Source organism: Perca flavescens, chromosome 16 (genome assembly GCF_004354835.1).
Source record: "Perca flavescens isolate YP-PL-M2 chromosome 16, PFLA_1.0, whole genome shotgun sequence".
Taxonomy (NCBI): domain Eukaryota; kingdom Metazoa; phylum Chordata; class Actinopteri; order Perciformes; family Percidae; genus Perca; species Perca flavescens.
Genome location: NC_041346.1, coordinates 30,929,686 through 30,947,319, shown reverse-complemented (window position 1 = coordinate 30,947,319; position 17,634 = coordinate 30,929,686). Strand labels below are relative to the sequence as shown.

The following is a 17,634-nucleotide window of genomic DNA, read 5'->3' as shown; positions in this document are numbered from 1 at the left end:
CCATGTGTGAATAGTGAAGCCAGAAAATCCGTTTTTTATACAGGAATTATTTTATGGAATAGTCTTCCACTTCGTATCAAAATGGCAGTAACGAAAAGGGATTTTAGACATAAAGTTAGGGCCTACTTATGGAATAAAATAGATAATTAGGGGAAATAAAATCTAGATTGGGGACAGAGAAATTTATTGTTTGGTAGGTCATGGTGATTTAGCTGGTTTTTTGATGTGTAGTTTTATTTTTTTATTGTTTTAATCTTAGGACTGTATGTGTTTGCATGTCTTGTATGTCATGTTCTGTTACATCAAGGACCATGTTGGAAAAAAAGTGTTTTTCACTTTTACATGTTATCCCTTGGATCCCCTTGTTGTCTTTCTATATCCATAAATAAACCAAACCAAAACCAAAAATGACGGCAGAGTTGCGGCGGTTCCGCGTGAATTCCCCGCTACTTGAAGACAAAGAAGATGGCTGCTGCTGGAGAACAGAGGTCTTCTGGGAGACTTGGAGTTCAGCTTTTCTTTGAGAAAAGAACAAAGAACGGCACAGAAGTCATTCTTAAAAAAGGAAGATGTGCTCAGAATTTAAAGTTGAATCTATCAACTAGCGTTGCTCTGGTTGGTTGTAGAGCTATCCTATTGCGTGCAGAGAGAATGTGAAAGACAACCGTTTATCCCGCCCCCTCGGATTGAGCCCTGACCAATGGGGAGTTCCCAGACCCAACATCTGGATGTGGGGCTGGCTTGTCAGGGTAGCGATAAGGCATTGAACATTTTTAATTTAAAACAGCTTATTATGTAGATAGCCAATGGGCCTGTTTCACTTGATGCAAAGGTTCGTTTTTGTGATTAAAATAAATTTAAAATATTACCCTAACATCCGTTTTCCTGTGTGCGGAAATTTGTTTATATAGCTGTGACAACGAAACACGTGCATATTAGGCTACATAAAATATCTTAATGCCTGTTGGACCGATCAGCATTCTAGTCCAGTGGGAGAAAATGAATTAATAGTCAATAATTGTCAAACGGTTAATTGAAAAGTACATTTTTAAGCAAAACTGTTGGACATTACACTCTGGTCCCAGATGCAAACATCTGCTTAATATTTGAGTCCTTATGAAGGTAAATATCTTTGACTCATAGGACATTTTAAAAACTCTGGGAAACTGATGTTTTTTTAACATTTTCTGCCATTTTATAGTAAGAGCAACTAAGCCATTAATCGAGAAAATAATCAACAGATGACTCAATAATGAAAACAATCATTTGTTGAAGCTCTGATTGCATGGAGGAGAATCAAATCTGACAAGAAGAGTAAAAAGAGAAGAAGCCTCTTTAGTGGGGGAAATAAAATACATAAAATATGAGGCCAATAAAAACTAAATAAAACGTGACATGAACATGTCAACAGTTCTTCTCTCTGCAGAGTTGAATCGGCATTCATCACACAACAAGGCACGTAGAGATCTTTGAGCTTTGTGTCTTTTTCTTCTTTTTTTTTTTTTACAAATTCCCTCTTTTTGTTTGCAGCTCGGCCAGGAAACACAGAGAGGGAATTCAAAGGTGGGAACTTTAGGAGCTGCACAGCGACTTTGGCTGCTCCACACATTAGTTTCCATCGGAGCTTTTGATCTTTGTCTCCAGTCAATTAATTTTCAGACACTCTAATTTTCACTCTCGTACGCAGTGAGATGCTGCGCCGTAGAGCCGGCTGTCCAAACAACTGCAACACCCGCAGGCTGGGGAGAAATAAACAGTAAAAAAAGGGTCTTTTGAGCTGAAACCGATCCATTAATATAATCCAACAACCAAAATCTCTTTCAATACATTTTAAAAACATGTAAACCTATTAGGGGTGTCACGATTCCATTCAATTTAAAAAAAAAAAAAAGTGTCTTTAGCTGCATGCTACCAGCAGCAAACAGTGTCTGTTTTTTCTTCAAACGTGCGCAAGTAGTTGGGGGTGGAGAGAGAGAAAAAAATATACTAGGGCAGTCGCCGATCCTGCGTCTGATTTCGATAGACGACATGGAAAGCTCATTTCAATCGACTTGCGATATGAATCCAAATCGGGACACCTTTAGAACCTGATTCTTAACTGGGAAAAAAAAACATGCTTCTTCAAACACGCAGACTAATCCCAGCAGGAGAATTTCATTCAGAATGTCCCATCGATGAAAGAAGTCTGTGCAGTGGCGCTCTCAGCTGTAAACCGAACATCCCACCGTTGGTAACGGATCTCAGCCTCCGGTGAAACTCCCAGCCCAGCTTTTAAGACATCTGTCTGTAATACTACTCACTACCGTTGAGTAGCTTACCAGTTGGTAAGCTACGAAAAGAAAAAAACACAGTTTGTTATGCGAAGTAGGCGAAAATAAAGAGAGAAAAATATACCAGGGGAATCGCCGATCCCGCTTTTGATTTCGAAATGGACAGCTAATTTTAGTTTTTCGGTTTAAAATCTAAATCGTGACACCCCTAGAACCTAAGCTTGAATTTGGAAACCCTTTGCCTCTCTCGGAGCATGTAGAATAATCACAGCAGAAGAACTGAATTCAGAATTTCCCATTCATGTACCCCTAGAGAAGTCTGATGAAGCTGTAAACCAAACAGCACAGCGTTAATAACGCAGCGGATCTCCGCGTCCGGCGATACTCTAGTAGTCGTCGAACGTGTTGACTCTGTGTCTGTGTGTTTGCGTGGAGGAGGGGTGTCTCATTCTGGGGGCGGCCCACTCCTCCTCTCGTGGCCCTTGGTATCATTGGCCCAGCGTGCGGAGTAACGAGGGAGGGACGGAGGAGGCGCGGGATCTCTCCGTCTGTCCTCCGGCAGGCGGGACGGCGGCCTCCTCCCCCGCTCCGGTGGGGGATGTCTGGACCGGCTCTCGGTCCGTGGCGGATATGTGGATCCTGTCTGGGTCGGGGGGAGATACCTGGATCCGGTCTCTTTCGGTACAGAATATCTAGATCTTGCCTCGGTCGGTGGAAGATATCTGGACCGGCTCTCTTCTGATGGACTGTATCGGGACCTCGTCTCCTCAGGTGGATGATTTCTGGACTCGTCTGAGCGAGGCGGTCTCCTCCACGAGCTGTCAACGTGAGGGGCCGTCCACCGGTACGGGTCGAGAGGCGCCGCGCGTGGAGGCGCCGCCCATGGAGGCAGTAAAGGCGGACTGGGAAGAAGGCCGCGGCCGCCGGGTGGAAGGCGGTTGTGGGGCGAGCGCTGGTTGGTTTCCCTCGGAGAGAAAGATCTGCTGACAGAGAGAAAGACAGACAACGTTAGAACCGGGGTTATTATAGTAAAAAAAAAAAAAAAAAAAAAAATGAAGATAAGTGTAGGCGACAATCTTAAACTCAACTTTTAGCCGCCGAGAGGCTGAGTAGGGGAATAACTAACTTGCCAGATGCGCTTGTTGATAATGATCACGGGTCCAACTGTGTTTAGTAGATTTATTTGGATTAACACAAACAAGGTTGTGCAATACACAGGCTATTTGGGTTGGGCAATATGTTAGTTGTGCAAGGGCTGTGCTACACTTATTGCGGAGGATGAAGCCGACAGGGTTGTTCAATTAAAGAATGCCATTGAAAGGAGGAGTTAACGTGAGAAATATGTTGTCTCTGGGTTGAGAAATACCCAGAGACAACAGGGTTGAGAAATATGTTGTCTCTGTTTTTACAATTAGAAATCTTTTTGATCAATATGTTTTGTGTAATTATTTAGTAAAATTTGACTGAACATGTCCAATTTTGCATTTATTTTTTATTTATGACCCAATTTCAATACTTATTGCTTATTAACTATTCTGGCGTATTGACTCATGTAACCTTTTAGATCAGGTTGTACTGATTTTATGGATATGAAGCGTTTGAAGATACTCAAACGCTTGGATACTCAAAAGGAAATGACATCAAAATAAACAGAAATACCAACATACTGTAGGCGCTGGTGGAGCGTTTTTGTTTTGCCGCTCTTCTGAGGTGGCGTTTCTCCTCCTTACCTTTGGTGCCGGGAGTCATTAAAGCGCGGCTGCCTCTCGTCTCGGCTGTCAGAGTCTGAACCGGCGTAACTCGGCCGATGGGCGGCGAGGCCTCTCATTGGCTCCTGCTCAGACTCCTCCATCCCCACGTTACTGTTGAAATCACATCACAAAGGGACGGATCAATAAACATACCGGACAATCAAACTACAGCACACTGTAGGGGTGTGTGTGTGACAGTTATGATGTACTGTATGTACGGTCACTTCCCACAATGTTGGGGTGTTGGTGAGGTTAACATTTTGTCACATTGTATTCAAATGAGCCCAAATGATTATTATTCGAAGTGTCTGATAACATTATGGAAAGGATCCCTACAGAGATAGACCTTTAAGTTAAAGAGTAAGATCCTTTTAGTTTAACAAGAAACAACCCCAAAATCACCATCACCAAACTCCACCAGACTCCATGTAAATAATCAGGACTTTTATCATCGTAAAACACACTTCATTCTAAGTGGACAGAAACTAAATAAAACTATCAAAAGCCGTCTTGGTTCATCTTTCCACTGTTCCAACAATCACCACTCTGGTTTGGTTGAAATAAACCCTTAATTCACTCATTTACATGTGGAGATATGCTGGCTCTATACACGCTAAAAGTCCTGATTATTTACATGGAGTCTGGTGGAGATATGCTGGCTCTATACACGCTAAAAGTCCTGATTATTTACATGGAGTCTGGTGGAGATATACTGACTCTATACACGCTAAAAGTCCTGATTATTTACATGGAGTCTGGTGGAGATATACTGACTCTATACACGCTAAAAGTCCTGATTATTTACATGGAGTCTGGTGGAGTTTGGTGATGGGGATTTCGGGGTTGTTTCATGTTAAACTAAAAGGATCTTACTCTTTAACTAAAAGGTCTATCTCTGTAAGGATCCATCCCATAATGTTGTCAGACACTTAGAATAATAATCCGAGCCTGTCAGCAGCAAAAACAGAACTTTAAGTGTTCTTTTTGCTTAATACTGGACCAATTTCAAAAGCTTGTTGTTTTCATCAGTCACGTAGACACAGAAACACGGGAAAACAGAGTCCAGGTTGAAAAATAGAGAAGTGACCCTATGAATAGGACATGTTGTTGTGCAAAGTGCAAACATAACCGTAAACAAAAGTCAGCACTCTGGAAGTAATTGAGGTATAATCACCTCCTCTTCGGCCCCCGTTGTAGATCGTCCAGATAGTTCTGTCTCTCCACGTCGTGGCCCCGCGACGAGTTGAACACTGAAAACAAAACCAGATTTGAGATGCTTTTACTTTGGTTCTGAAAGGAGCCAAACACAAGAAGAAACTAGAACATCAGCACTCACACTCGACCGCCTCTTTAGGATCCATCCCGTCCACGTCGATCAGGTACCTGCAGGTCAGACACAGGCACGGCGGTTAAACACGGTGAAGCCTGGTTTACGGTCCATACATTTATACCCGACACTTTAAAACACAGTTCACCACTGGGAGTGTGTGGATGCTTCACACTGTACACACCTGCAGATCAGGTAGCCGGTGCGGTTCAGCCCGTGCGTGCAGTGGACTCCTATCAGCTCGTCTGGAACGGAAAACACAGACAAGGTTCACACTGAGGTTCAGTTTCTTGGCCCTCCTCCTGAGACAAAATGATAAACTGATGATACATCTGTCTGTTTAGAGCAACAGCAAAATAATAATGAAACCGTTCCTAGTTAACTGGTTAGCTTAGCTTAGCACAAAGACTGGAAACAGAGAAATGTGTCCGACTAAAGCAACGGTAGAAATCATTTTTAAGTTTTTACACTTTGGTTTAAGTAATCAGAATCAGAAAAGGGTTTAATCCCACAATAAGTAAACTTATGTATGTGGAATATGCCTTAGTGAAAGGTGCATACATACACAAACAAACAAATATATACATACAAAATAACTGTTGCATAAGGAAAAAAAAAAAAAAAGAGGCTGAATTTGCAAAGAATATATATATATATATATATATATATATATATATATATATATATATATATATATATATATATATATATATATCTCATAACAGATTTTTTCATGACAGTGTGAACAGCCCAAGTCACATGGCATCTGATCTTTTCCACTTCCGATTTGGGCCACTTTCATATGTGGTCCAAATCCATTACAGGTCGGATATTTCAAAAAAACGTGACCTGAGTCTGGACAGTCAGATCGGTATTCATGAGACTTTGACGTCACTCTAGAGGGACCAGCGCCAGGCTTTGATGCAAACATGGCCATAGCGGCCGACTTCGTGGATGTAAGGTTTAACATCCTGTTCCCATTCTGCCATCTGTGTCTGCAGCTTTACTCGTTTGCGCATGCGGGTCACTTTCAGGCCTTGGCCAGTACTTGAGTCTGATGCGGGCCTCATTTAAAAAAAATAATGTTAACAGTCAGTCAAAAAAAATCGGATCTGAAAGAAAATCGCGATTGAGAATGAAGGGCTGTGGTCTGAACGTAGCCATTGTGAACAAATGTCTACAGCTGTGACGGGAAAGGTTTTTTTCTCCTCGCGGTGAAGAAGCAACGTTATTATTTTACTAATGTTTTTTTCTATGCAGAAAGGTTTTAGATTGCGGTTTATTTATAATGTAATAATAACTTTTTACTGTTTTTACTTATTGTTTGGGGCTTTTTTCCCTTTATTTTAGAGTGACAGTGGATAGACTGGAAAGGAAAGGTGGGAGAGAGAGATGGGGGATGACTACGCAGCAAATGGCCCGGGTCATCGCGATGACGTGCTCAGCCCCGGCGTATCTCTCACCGTTGTCGGCGTTCTCCCGTAGAAACCTGCGTACGGCGCGTTTGAAGCTCAGGATGGTCTCGTCGCTGGGGACCTCGTGTCCGGCTGTGAAGATCTTCACAAACAGCAGCGAGTCTGGGATGTCCTGCACGCACAAAACAACGGCAGCTTTCACTCCGCTTCTCTTCAAAAAAAAAGAAAGTCTGGTTCGGTATTCCAAACTGAGCCCGTTACCTGTAGCGTGTAGTAGCGCGTGGTGAACGTCAGGTCGATGATCAGACCCAGCCGCTGCTCGTCTTTGCTCAGAGCGTCCAGCAGCTCCCACGGACCGAACACATCGCAACACGGAAGCTTCCGGTTCAACGACTGAAAGAGAAACACGCAGACGTTAGAGTTTAGATTATGTGCCCGAGCCCGAGATTTGATGCCGCTATGATCGGGCCGGGCCCTTGATCAAGCATTTGTGTTTTTTTTTTTTTTTTTAAATCACACTAATAATAATTTATTGATGAATCCAATTTGACCATATCTGTGACTGTCGGTGGCTTGTTGATCTTTACAATGTTAGTTTATTTCCTATCTTGGCCTGGGACACACATTCAGACGGTTTAATAAAAGTACTTATTGGACTTTAACTTATCATTGCACTTACAATAACAAGCGTAGCTGTCCTCAATTTAGGTCATCCTGTACGTCTTATCTCCGGTTTTTCCTGCATCCACCGTGTGTGTTTTGTGTGTGTGTGTGTGTGTGTGTGTGTGTGTGTGTGTGTGTGTGTGTGTGTGTGTGTATCAGTCGCGGGGGGAACTGAGCTGCAGCCCCGCCCGCTAAAGAGAACCGACCGGATTGAAACTGCAGCCGCTTCAGCGACTTTCAGAGTGAAAAATCGTTAGAGCGTACGCTAGAGCTGGGCAATATATCGATATTATATCGATATCGTGACATGTGACTAGATATTGTCTTAGATTTTGGATATCGTAATATCGTAATGTGGCTTAAGTGGTGTCTTTTCCTGGTTTTAAAGGCTGCATTACAGTAACGTAATGTCATTTTCTGAACTTACCAGACTGTTGTAACTGTTCTATTATTTGCCACTTAGTGGTTATATCCACATTACTGGTGATTATTCATCAAAAATGTCATTGTGTAAATATTTTGTGAAAGCACCAATCGTCAACACTACAATATCGTTGCGGTATCGATATCGAGGTATTTGGTCAAAAATATCGTGATATTTGATTTTCTCCATATCGCCCAGCCCTAGCGTACGCTGATGTTGAAATGCATACAGGTTGGCAGGATGGTCTGAAATGTATTGCGCCGTCTTTCGCTGTACGTTTCGTCGGTAAGTGTGAGATGTGCGAGATGTGCGAGTTGCACGCGTCTCGTCTTCACATCAGAAACAAGGAAATGATCGCCCTGTTCTCACTCCCGCTGGGTCAGTGGCTCTCAGAGTGCACGTGGGACTGCTGGGCTTGGTTGAAGTCGCTGGAAACTTCAGGTTATTGGTCAAATTAGAGTCGCACCAAATTTGGTACGATCTCGAAATCGTGAAATCCTGGAGGGACTGAGAGATGCTGTATTTTAGTTTAGTTTTATCGCCGATAGTCTTATTTTGTTTACAAGTTCCAGATGAGAGTCTGGAGATGATTTGGGGTACTTATTGTTTACTGTTTACATCTTACTTTACATACTTCAGGCTGTTGCAGCTAGCTCAGGGGGAGACTGTGGGACACTAGGTAGTACAGCCTGAGACAGCTAGCTCGGGGGAGAGACTGTAGGACACTAGGTGGTACAACCTGAGACATCATGCACAATAAAAAAATTGCCTTCGGAACTGAAATATGAACCGAACCGGGACTTCTGTGTACCGTTGCACCCCTAATAAACAAGTCTGTGATTCACTCAGCATCCTCTCATTTGAACAATTAGTGAAATATAAATCAAAACTTCATTAACTTTTGTTTTAAACAAAAAAAATAGGTATAATGCTGTTTAAATTAGGTTCACGGACTATGAATAAAGAAAGGTAAAATAGCAACAAAACCACTTTGTACCCAGAAGGACAAGTTGTTGATGGGGGACAGGAAGACAACACGAGGGTTAAACAGAAGCTGCTGTGTCCATCTGTAACTCCTGACCTGTTTCAGAGGCACTTTGAAGGCGATGAACCGCGTCCCGGGGAGCCTCTTCCCAACAGCTCTGTAATCCAGCCATCTGTTGACAGGAACACACCTCAGGGTTACTCAGACAAACACAGGCTGGCACTGACCATAGCTTTCACTGGGGAAGGTTTCCTGGAGAAAGGGATCAGTTGTACATACACACACACAGTATCTCTCACACACACACACACACACACACACACAGTATCTCACACACACACACACACACACACAGTATCTCACACACACACACACACACAGTATCTCTCACACACACACACACACACACACAGTATCTCACACACACACACACAGTATCTCACACACACACAGTATCTCACACACACACACACACACACAGTATCTCACACACACACACAGTATCTCACACACACACACAGTATCTCACACACACACACAGTATCTCACACACACACACACAAACAGTAACACACACACACAAACAGTAACACACACACAGTATCACAAACAATAACACACACAAACAGTAACACACACACACACACACAGTATAACACACACAAACCGTATCACACACTTCACAACTGTACACTAGGTTTGTGTGCTTTAATCACTTATGAACTTCAATGTATAGAAGTTTTTTGTTCCGTTTGTGTTGTTGTGTGTCTGATATATTTTATACTGGTATGGACCTGTGTGTCTGATATATTTTATACTGGTATGGACCTGTGTGTGATATATTTTATACTGGTATGGACCTGTGTGTGATATATTTTATACTGGTATGGGCCTGTGTGTGATATATTTTATACTGGTATGGGCCTGTGTGTGATATATTTTATACTGGTATGGACCTGTGTGTGATATATTTTATACTGGTATGGGCCTGTGTGTGATATATTTTATACTGGTATGGACCTGTGTGTGATATATTTTATACTGGTATGGACCTGTGTGTGATATATTTCATACTGGTATGGACCTGTGTGTGATATATTTCATACTGGTATGGACCTGTGTGTGATATATTTTATACTGGTATGGGCCTGTGTGTCTGATATATTTTATACTGGTATGGACCTGTATGTGATATATTTTATACTGGTATGGACCTGTGTGTGATATATTTTATACTGGTATGGACCTGTGTGTCTGATATATTTTATACTGGTATGGACCTGTGTGTGATATATTTTATACTGGTATGGACCCGTGTGTCTGATATATTTTATACTGGTATGGACCTGTGTGTGATATATTTTATACTGGTATGGACCTGTGTGTCTGATATATTTTATACTGGTATGGACCTGTGTGTCTGATATATTTTATACTGGTATGGACCTGTGTGTCTGATATATTTTATACTGGTATGGACCTGTGTGTCTGATATATTTTATACTGGTATGGACCTGTGTGTCTGATATATTTTATACTGGTATGGACCTGTGTCTGATATATTTTATACTGGTATGGACCTGTGTGTCTGATATATTTTATACTGGTATGGACCTGTGTCTGATATATTTTATACTGGTATGGACCTGTGTGTCTGATATATTTTATACTGGTATGGACCTGTGTGTCTGATATATTTTATACTGGTATGGACCTGTGTCTGATATATTTTATACTGGTATGGACCTGTGTGTGATATATTTTATACTGGTATGGACCTGTGTGTCTGATATATTTTATACTGGTATGGACCTGTGTGTCTGATATATTTTATACTGGTATGGACCTGTGTGTCTGATATATTTTATACTGGTATGGACCTGTGTGTCTGATATATTTTATACTGGTATGGACCTGTGTCTGATATATTTTATACTGGTATGGACCTGTGTGTCTGATATTGAATAGTGTATTAGTTTTTTTTAGAAGGATCCCAGTAGGTGACACCTAGTCTTCTGCATGACACTACATTACGGCTTACGTGCAGTTTAGTGTCCCAAATGATGAGGGTCTTATTTGAGACAGGTTAAAGGAACACGCCGACTTATTGGGAATTTATCTTATTCACCGTAACCCCCAGAGTTAGACACGTCCATACATACCCTTCTCATCTTCGTGCGTGCTGTAATGCTGTCTGACGGCTCCAGCGGCATCAGGCCAGCACAGAACATGCAGGTGACTGGTTCCAGTAATCCTACTGCTCCGAATAAGTGACAAAATAACACCAACATGTTCCTATTTACATGTTGTGATTTATAGAGTCACAGCGTGTACAAAAAACAACGTAACATGAGACACAGCCGTCTTCTAACAGTAAACAAACCAGGAACTATATTCTCAGGCGGAAGAATATAGTACTTGGGCGGAGTGATATGCTCGCAGCAAGCCTGTCTGAGAATATAGATCCTGGTTTGTTTACTGTTAGAAGATGGCTGTGTCTCATGTTACGTTGTTTTTTGTACACGCTGTGACTCTACAAATCACAACATGTAAATAGGAACATGTTGGAGTTAGTTTGTCACTTTTGTCACAATTGGGAGCAGTAGGCTAGTTGGAACCAGTTACCTGCAGGATCTGTGCTAGGCTAAGCTAATGCTGGAACCGTCAGACAGTGTTACAGCACGCACGGAGATGAGAAGGGTATGTATGAACTAGTCTAACTCTGGGGGTTACAGTGAATAAGATAAAGTCCCAATAAGTCGGCGTGTTCCTTTAAGGTTATGGTTAAGGTTAGGGTAGCACAGCTAGTTTAGCAGGTTCATAATTAATTAAGGACATTGTATGGGGAATTTGGGACACTAAACTGCACGTATAACCTACATTACTTATTATTAGCACAGTAACACACACACACACACACACACACACACACACACACACACACACACACACACACAACTACAAACTATATGACAGTACATGACTCAGCATAACACGCGGGTGTAGAGTTAACATGTAACGTTAGCTAGCTCACACAGACAGAGAACCAAAACATATATTTAACGTTATTATAACAACAACAAAAACAAACATTAGGGACATGTTGTGAACACACAACGTTAAAAGCGATGCTTACCTGTCGGGGATGCCGTTTTTCTTGTTGTACCGGGACATGTTAAAAGTCTCCTTCTGTCTTTAATCTAACTATTTAAATCCTAACAGACCAAACATGAACGTTACCACGTGTAGCTCCAGCCGCTTTTAAAGCTCAAGATTTCTTTATTCCTTTACTTTATACTCACTGACTTCAAGTAGAGAGGTATCTCTGGTCATTTAAAAACACTACATTACTATAGTAGTTTCCATATTTTAAGAAACTAGCCGACTGTTGTCTCGGAAACTGAAGGCAGCTGCCGCCCTCCGGTGTGCCCATAGACGTAAACTGCAGTCGCGTGTGGATGACGTAACGGTGACGTTTCCTGCGGAGATGTTCTGCACTCCGCCTCTATTGTCCCTCCTGAGTTGCCGTAGCTCCTCACAACACCGTCTTGTGATGCTGAGGAAGGTCGCGTGTGAAATCCTTCTGCCCTATTTTATTGTTTTCTTTGAAAGTTGTGTTGTGACCCTTCAATATATATTGTCTCGAAGTTACTCCGACATTAACTAGCTGTGTTGCGACGTTTTTACGGTTAAATATAAGTTGTAACGCTGCTTTGTTTACCTCTTTTTCTTTTCGCGCCGTTTTCTTGCTGTTCCTGTGTGATGTAAATAACGGAGGAGGCTCTCCAGTCCATGTTGAGAGGGTAAACTCTGTTATTTCATGTTTAGGAGCAGAGAAGCGGACAGTAGGAGACAGTAGACCAGAAGCCATTCATGTGAGATTGTCTTCTGCAGGTATGTGGAGCTCTTTGTTCGACGTTATATTCTCGTTGTTGTCTGTGCAGTCACCCAAACCCACGGGCTGTTTAACTTTACCCACTGAAACTGTTAGAAAGTATAAAACATAGTTTCTCATGTTTTTCACATATATTGTTATAATTCAAGTAAGGTTTCCCCAGTCTGTTCTAATTGCTGCTGTTGGCTAGCAATGTGCACATTAAGAGTTGATTGAGATACTATTAGGGCTGCTCCCTCTTAGTCGATTAGTCAACTAATCTGTCGTTTTGGTCTTAGTCAGCTTAGATCTCTTTAGTCCATTAGTCATGTTTGATGCTTTTTTCATGCTGAATGACTTATTTCCAAGAAACATAGGAGCACATCTCTGGTAAACACAAGAATTAAAGGGGTGCTTTTGCATGACTCTTTGCGGAGAAACTCAGATTTACAGATTTGTCGATTAAATCAACTAATCGATTAGTCGATACGATTGAATGAGTGTTAGTCGACTAAGAATTTCTTCAATCGAGCACAGCCCTAGATACTATTCTTTAATGTAATTGTTATGTATGTATGGTAGAAAATGAGATCACTCTGAGACAGTACCGTCTTGTATTGCTGAGGAGCAGAGGGGAGATAGTAGGAAACAGTAGACCAGAAGCCAGTTAATGTGATATTGTCTTCTGCAGAGCAAATACATTTTAGAAAACCGTCAGCTGAAGTTGTTTCCATACCCTGTCCACCTCTACTACAGTTGCGTGCTATATTTCATGGATCCATTTTGTACTTATTATAAAAATGAAAACCAATAAACATAAAAAAGAAGAGACAGAGACACAACACCTGTCCCCTCCAGAGAGACCTCTTATAGGACCACTGAATCCTCATAAAGACCCTACAACGTGACTAGTGTAGTACATATAACACGCTGCATTTTAGCATTTAATATTCAAATATAGGCGTGTATATATATATATATATATATATATATATATATATATACTGTATATATATACGATATATCACATATCACGATACGATGTTATTGCGATTTTAAAGATATTGCAATATTCTGTGATTATATTGCAATTTATAACCTTTTTTCTAACTTCAAATTTCTCCCAATTTTAAATGATGTCCTCAAAAGGAACCTTTGTCGACATCTGTTTCATCTAAAAATATACATTTCTCTGTTTCTTCATCTCACTTCAATGTTATTGCTGCAAAATGGGATTGTCACGCAGACAAACTGACCAACACATATATAATAAAAGATCAATACTTGCCGTCTGTGTATCGATACAGTATTGCCACGGAAAATATTGCGATACTATGCTGTAGCAATTTTTCTCCCACCCCTAGTTTACACGAAGGCTAGTGTAAAAAGTACAGAGGATCAGTCATTTATCAGTAAAAGAAGACTTAAAGCAGGCTGCGGTCCAGTGTGAACATGCTTAAAGGTGTCGTCAGGGTGGAGGATAAATACTGATAAATCATGGATATAAAGTATTTATTTTTCTTTAATTGTGTCTGTAAATGTACGACTCTTTCCCTGAAGTGGTAATGACTGTAAAACCCTGTTTTTATGACACACAGAGACACACAGTCGTTGTCACTGAGCGAGAGGTGAAATGGCGCAGAAAGGAGTTCAGCTGGACCTGGAAACCTTCTCTTGTTCCATCTGTCTGGATCTACTGAAGGATCCGGTGACTACTTCCTGTGGACACAGCTACTGCATGGACTGTATTAAAAGCCACTGGGATGAAGAGGATCGTAACTACAGCTACAGCTGTCCTCAGTGCAGGAAGATGTTCACACCGAGGCCTGTCCTGCTGAAAAACTCCATGTTAGCAGATTTAGTGGAGGAGCTGAAGAAGACTGGACTCCAAGCTGCTCCTGCTGATCACTGCTATGCTGGAGCTGAAGATGTGGCCTGTGATGTCTGCACCGGGAGAAAACTCAAAGCACACAAGTCCTGTCTGATCTGTCTGGTCTCTTTCTGTGAGAAACACCTTCAGCCTCATTATGATGTAGCTCAGTTTAAGAAACACAAGCTGGTGGAGCCGTCCAAGAAGCTCCAGGAGAACGTCTGCTCTCGTCATGATGAGGTGATGAAGATGTTCTGTCGTACTGATCAGCAGCTTATCTGTTATCTCTGCTCTGTGGAGGAACATAAAGGCCACGACACAGTCTCAGCTGCAGCAGAAAGGACTGAGAGGCAGAGAGAGCTCGAGGGGAGTCGACAAAACATCCAGCAGAGCATCCAGTACAGAGAGGAAGAAGTGGAAGTGCTTCAACAGGATGCAGAGTACAGCAAGAAGATCTTCACTGAGATGATCCGTCTCCTGGAGAAAAGAAGCTCTGATGTGAAGCAGCAGGTCAGATCCCAGCAGAAAAGTGAAGAGAGTCGAGTCAGAGAGCTTCAGGAGAAGCTGGAGCAGGAGATCACTGAGCTGAAGAGGAAAGACGCTGAGCTGAAGAAGCTCTCACACACAGAAGATCACACCCAGTTTCTACACAACTACCCCTCACTGTCTCCACTCATCCAATCAGAAGCGAAGAGGACATATACACAACCAGAGCCCAAGACCAGAGCTGAATTCTTAAAATATTCACGTGAAATCACACTGGATCCAAACACGGCAAATAAAAATGTGTTATTATCTAAAGGGAACAGGAAAGCAACATACATAGGACAACCTCAGTCTTATTCTAGTCACCCAGACAGATTCACTAACACGTCTCAGGTCCTGAGTAGAGAGAGTCTGACTGGACGTTGTTACTGGGAGGTGGAGAGGAGAGGGAGAGGAAGAGTTTATATAGCAGTTGCATACAAGACTATGAGAAGAGCACGGGTGCAAGGGTGGGACTTGTATGACTCTGGATTTGGATTCAATGACAAATCTTGGGCGTTAGATTGTATCGACAGCAGTTCTGTATTTTTTTCCGACAGAGTCCATGCTCCCGTCTCAGGTCCCGTGTCCTCCAGAGTAGGAGTGTACCTGGATCACAGTGCAGGTATTCTGTCCTTCTACAGCGTCTGTGAAACCATGACTCTCCTCCACAGAGTCCAGACCACATTCACTCGGCCCCTCTATGCTGGACTAAGGGTTTGGTATTGTGAAAAGGAGTCTGGAGTCTCTGCTGAGTTGTGTCTAAACTGAAATAGGCAGAAGTCATTTAAGGGTTAAATTCTGTGTTTTAACTCTTTGACTTATTTAGTCTCCATGTTTGTTGCTGAGAGCTGATTCTTGTGACATTCTATTTTTTAGACGCTATTTTTTTATGTGTTTACACATTTTTGTAGCTTTATTTTATTATTTTGCGTTTATCAACATTTTTAGTTGACATGTATTTGCTTTTCTAAAAAATAAGAAAAACATTCTCCGTTACACACACATTAAGGGGCAGTGGTGGGTTAAGGATGCGAGCATGGGCCCGGTTCATCTAGATTTACATATATTTGTTTGGCGGACCAAATGTTGTTATCATAATCATAATCAATAACTCATTCTTCTCTTTTACATAGCTGAGATTCTGGTTCAAACAAAGTGATTGTGTGGATGAAGTGAATGTGTTGATGAAATCATTGAACAAGAGTCTTTGAACAGACTTTACTGATGGGATGTGTGAACAAACTGAAGCTTTACATGGTGAATAAACTAACATGAACAAAGTCTTTTCTTCCTGTCTTCATTCCAGGGTTTCAGACAAAGCTGACGGAGAAAATGTGAAACTGATATGAGAGTATAACTGAGGCCCTTTTCCTCCTGAAACACCACAAAGTACAGTGTTCATGTTTAGAGTCAGTCGGTCTCTGTCCTTTCAACTCTCCTCACGAAAACTGCTCCGTCACAGAGAAATGAGCAGAGTTTTCTATCACTTGTTGCTTTCTACAGCCAACATTTCCTCTCTGCACTGAGTCAATAAATATTAAACTAAAACTAACTGTTTCATTAGTAGTTCCTCTCCCCCACCCGTCAGCCCTTAATATTACGTAACCGCATACATTGCCAAAAGCCACAAGGGCGTAACTGCAAAGCATTATGGGTGATATTCCCCTCTGATGTGACCATCATTGTTCACTCACTCCCTCTCCCCATTGCCTGGTCGTATCTAAGGTCCGTCCTATTTACTGGAGCAGTGAACAACATTTGCATTGCAAAAAGCAGCTCATGGGATGTAATGATTGTTTGAGGTATTAGAGAAACAGCAGAGCCGTGCAGAGACCTGTGAAGGGGCAGGGGCTCAAAGTTAAAAAGGGGTGTATGGTCCCCGATTTGAAAATACCACGGTGTTAGGGCTGTGTATAGACACAGTTTAGGCCATGATACTGATGTTACAGTTTAATATATTATCATGTATTACAAAAACTGTAAGCAAGGAGATATAAAAACCTGTCATCATATAAAGAACACACCACTATGTGTACAAAAAACCCTTGTGTTTTCCTCAGGTCAAATTTGACCCCTTTTAAAAGCTTTTTTATATCACAAATATGGGTTTCTTTCAACCAAATTGCCCCAAAATAACCTGGATGCATGCATGAACGTTGTATGGAACCCTGACAACATTCTTTACAGGTAAAATTAATCATTACTTCCATTGAATTTGTTTTTTTTTTATTAAATTTTACAGCATTTGAAAAAGAAGTGTTTTAAAACAGTGTCCTGACTAAACTTTGACATAAACCAGTCTGTGATCCACTCAACACCCTTAACTAATAGTCAAAATAATTCATAATTTCTGTTTTTTTAAACTTAAAAAAATGAGGTATAATGCCATTTAAGTTAGGTTTATTTATATTAAATTTTGACCCGAAGGAAAACAAGTGGATGGTCAACAGGAAGACCGGGGGGGTCTGGGGCTCCTATAAGGGTCATATACAGTATTTACTGGTAAGAAGTAGGGCTGGATCCAAAT

The 17,634-nt window shown here is 41.5% G+C and overlaps 2 protein-coding genes across 5 annotated transcripts; one reads left to right on the top strand and one right to left on the bottom strand.

The window, feature by feature from the left end:
* Nucleotides 1-1,315: 1,315 nt before the first annotated feature.
* Nucleotides 1,316-12,343, bottom strand: dusp11 (dual specificity phosphatase 11 (RNA/RNP complex 1-interacting)). 3 transcript variants are annotated; one of them, XM_028602126.1, is made up of 10 exons: nucleotides 12,138-12,342; nucleotides 11,972-12,050; nucleotides 8,932-9,007; nucleotides 7,025-7,156; nucleotides 6,812-6,935; nucleotides 5,533-5,593; nucleotides 5,358-5,404; nucleotides 5,196-5,271; nucleotides 4,001-4,132; nucleotides 1,316-3,253 (listed from the first exon to the last, which is right to left on the bottom strand). In XM_028602126.1, exons 2-10 carry the CDS (start codon nucleotides 12,007-12,009, stop codon nucleotides 2,716-2,718), a joined length of 1,224 nt encoding a protein of 407 aa, XP_028457927.1. In that variant the 5' UTR covers nucleotides 12,010-12,050; nucleotides 12,138-12,342; the 3' UTR covers nucleotides 1,316-2,715. The 3 variants fall into 3 exon arrangements, with proteins under 3 accessions (XP_028457927.1, XP_028457928.1, XP_028457926.1); XM_028602127.1 differs by having other exon boundaries at nucleotides 1,316-3,250; nucleotides 11,972-12,343; XM_028602125.1 differs by having other exon boundaries at nucleotides 11,972-12,341.
* On the top strand, nucleotides 12,298-16,387 carry LOC114571254 (E3 ubiquitin/ISG15 ligase TRIM25-like). Of its 2 annotated transcripts, XM_028602124.1 has the most exons (3): nucleotides 12,298-12,400; nucleotides 12,664-12,729; nucleotides 14,308-16,387. In XM_028602124.1, the coding sequence occupies exon 3, from the start codon at nucleotides 14,343-14,345 to the stop codon at nucleotides 15,873-15,875; it is 1,533 nt and encodes a 510-aa protein (XP_028457925.1). In that variant the 5' UTR covers nucleotides 12,298-12,400; nucleotides 12,664-12,729; nucleotides 14,308-14,342; the 3' UTR covers nucleotides 15,876-16,387. The 2 variants fall into 2 exon arrangements, with proteins under 2 accessions (XP_028457925.1, XP_028457924.1); XM_028602123.1 differs by having other exon boundaries at nucleotides 12,344-12,729.
* The last annotated feature ends 1,247 nt before the right edge of the window (nucleotides 16,388-17,634 follow it).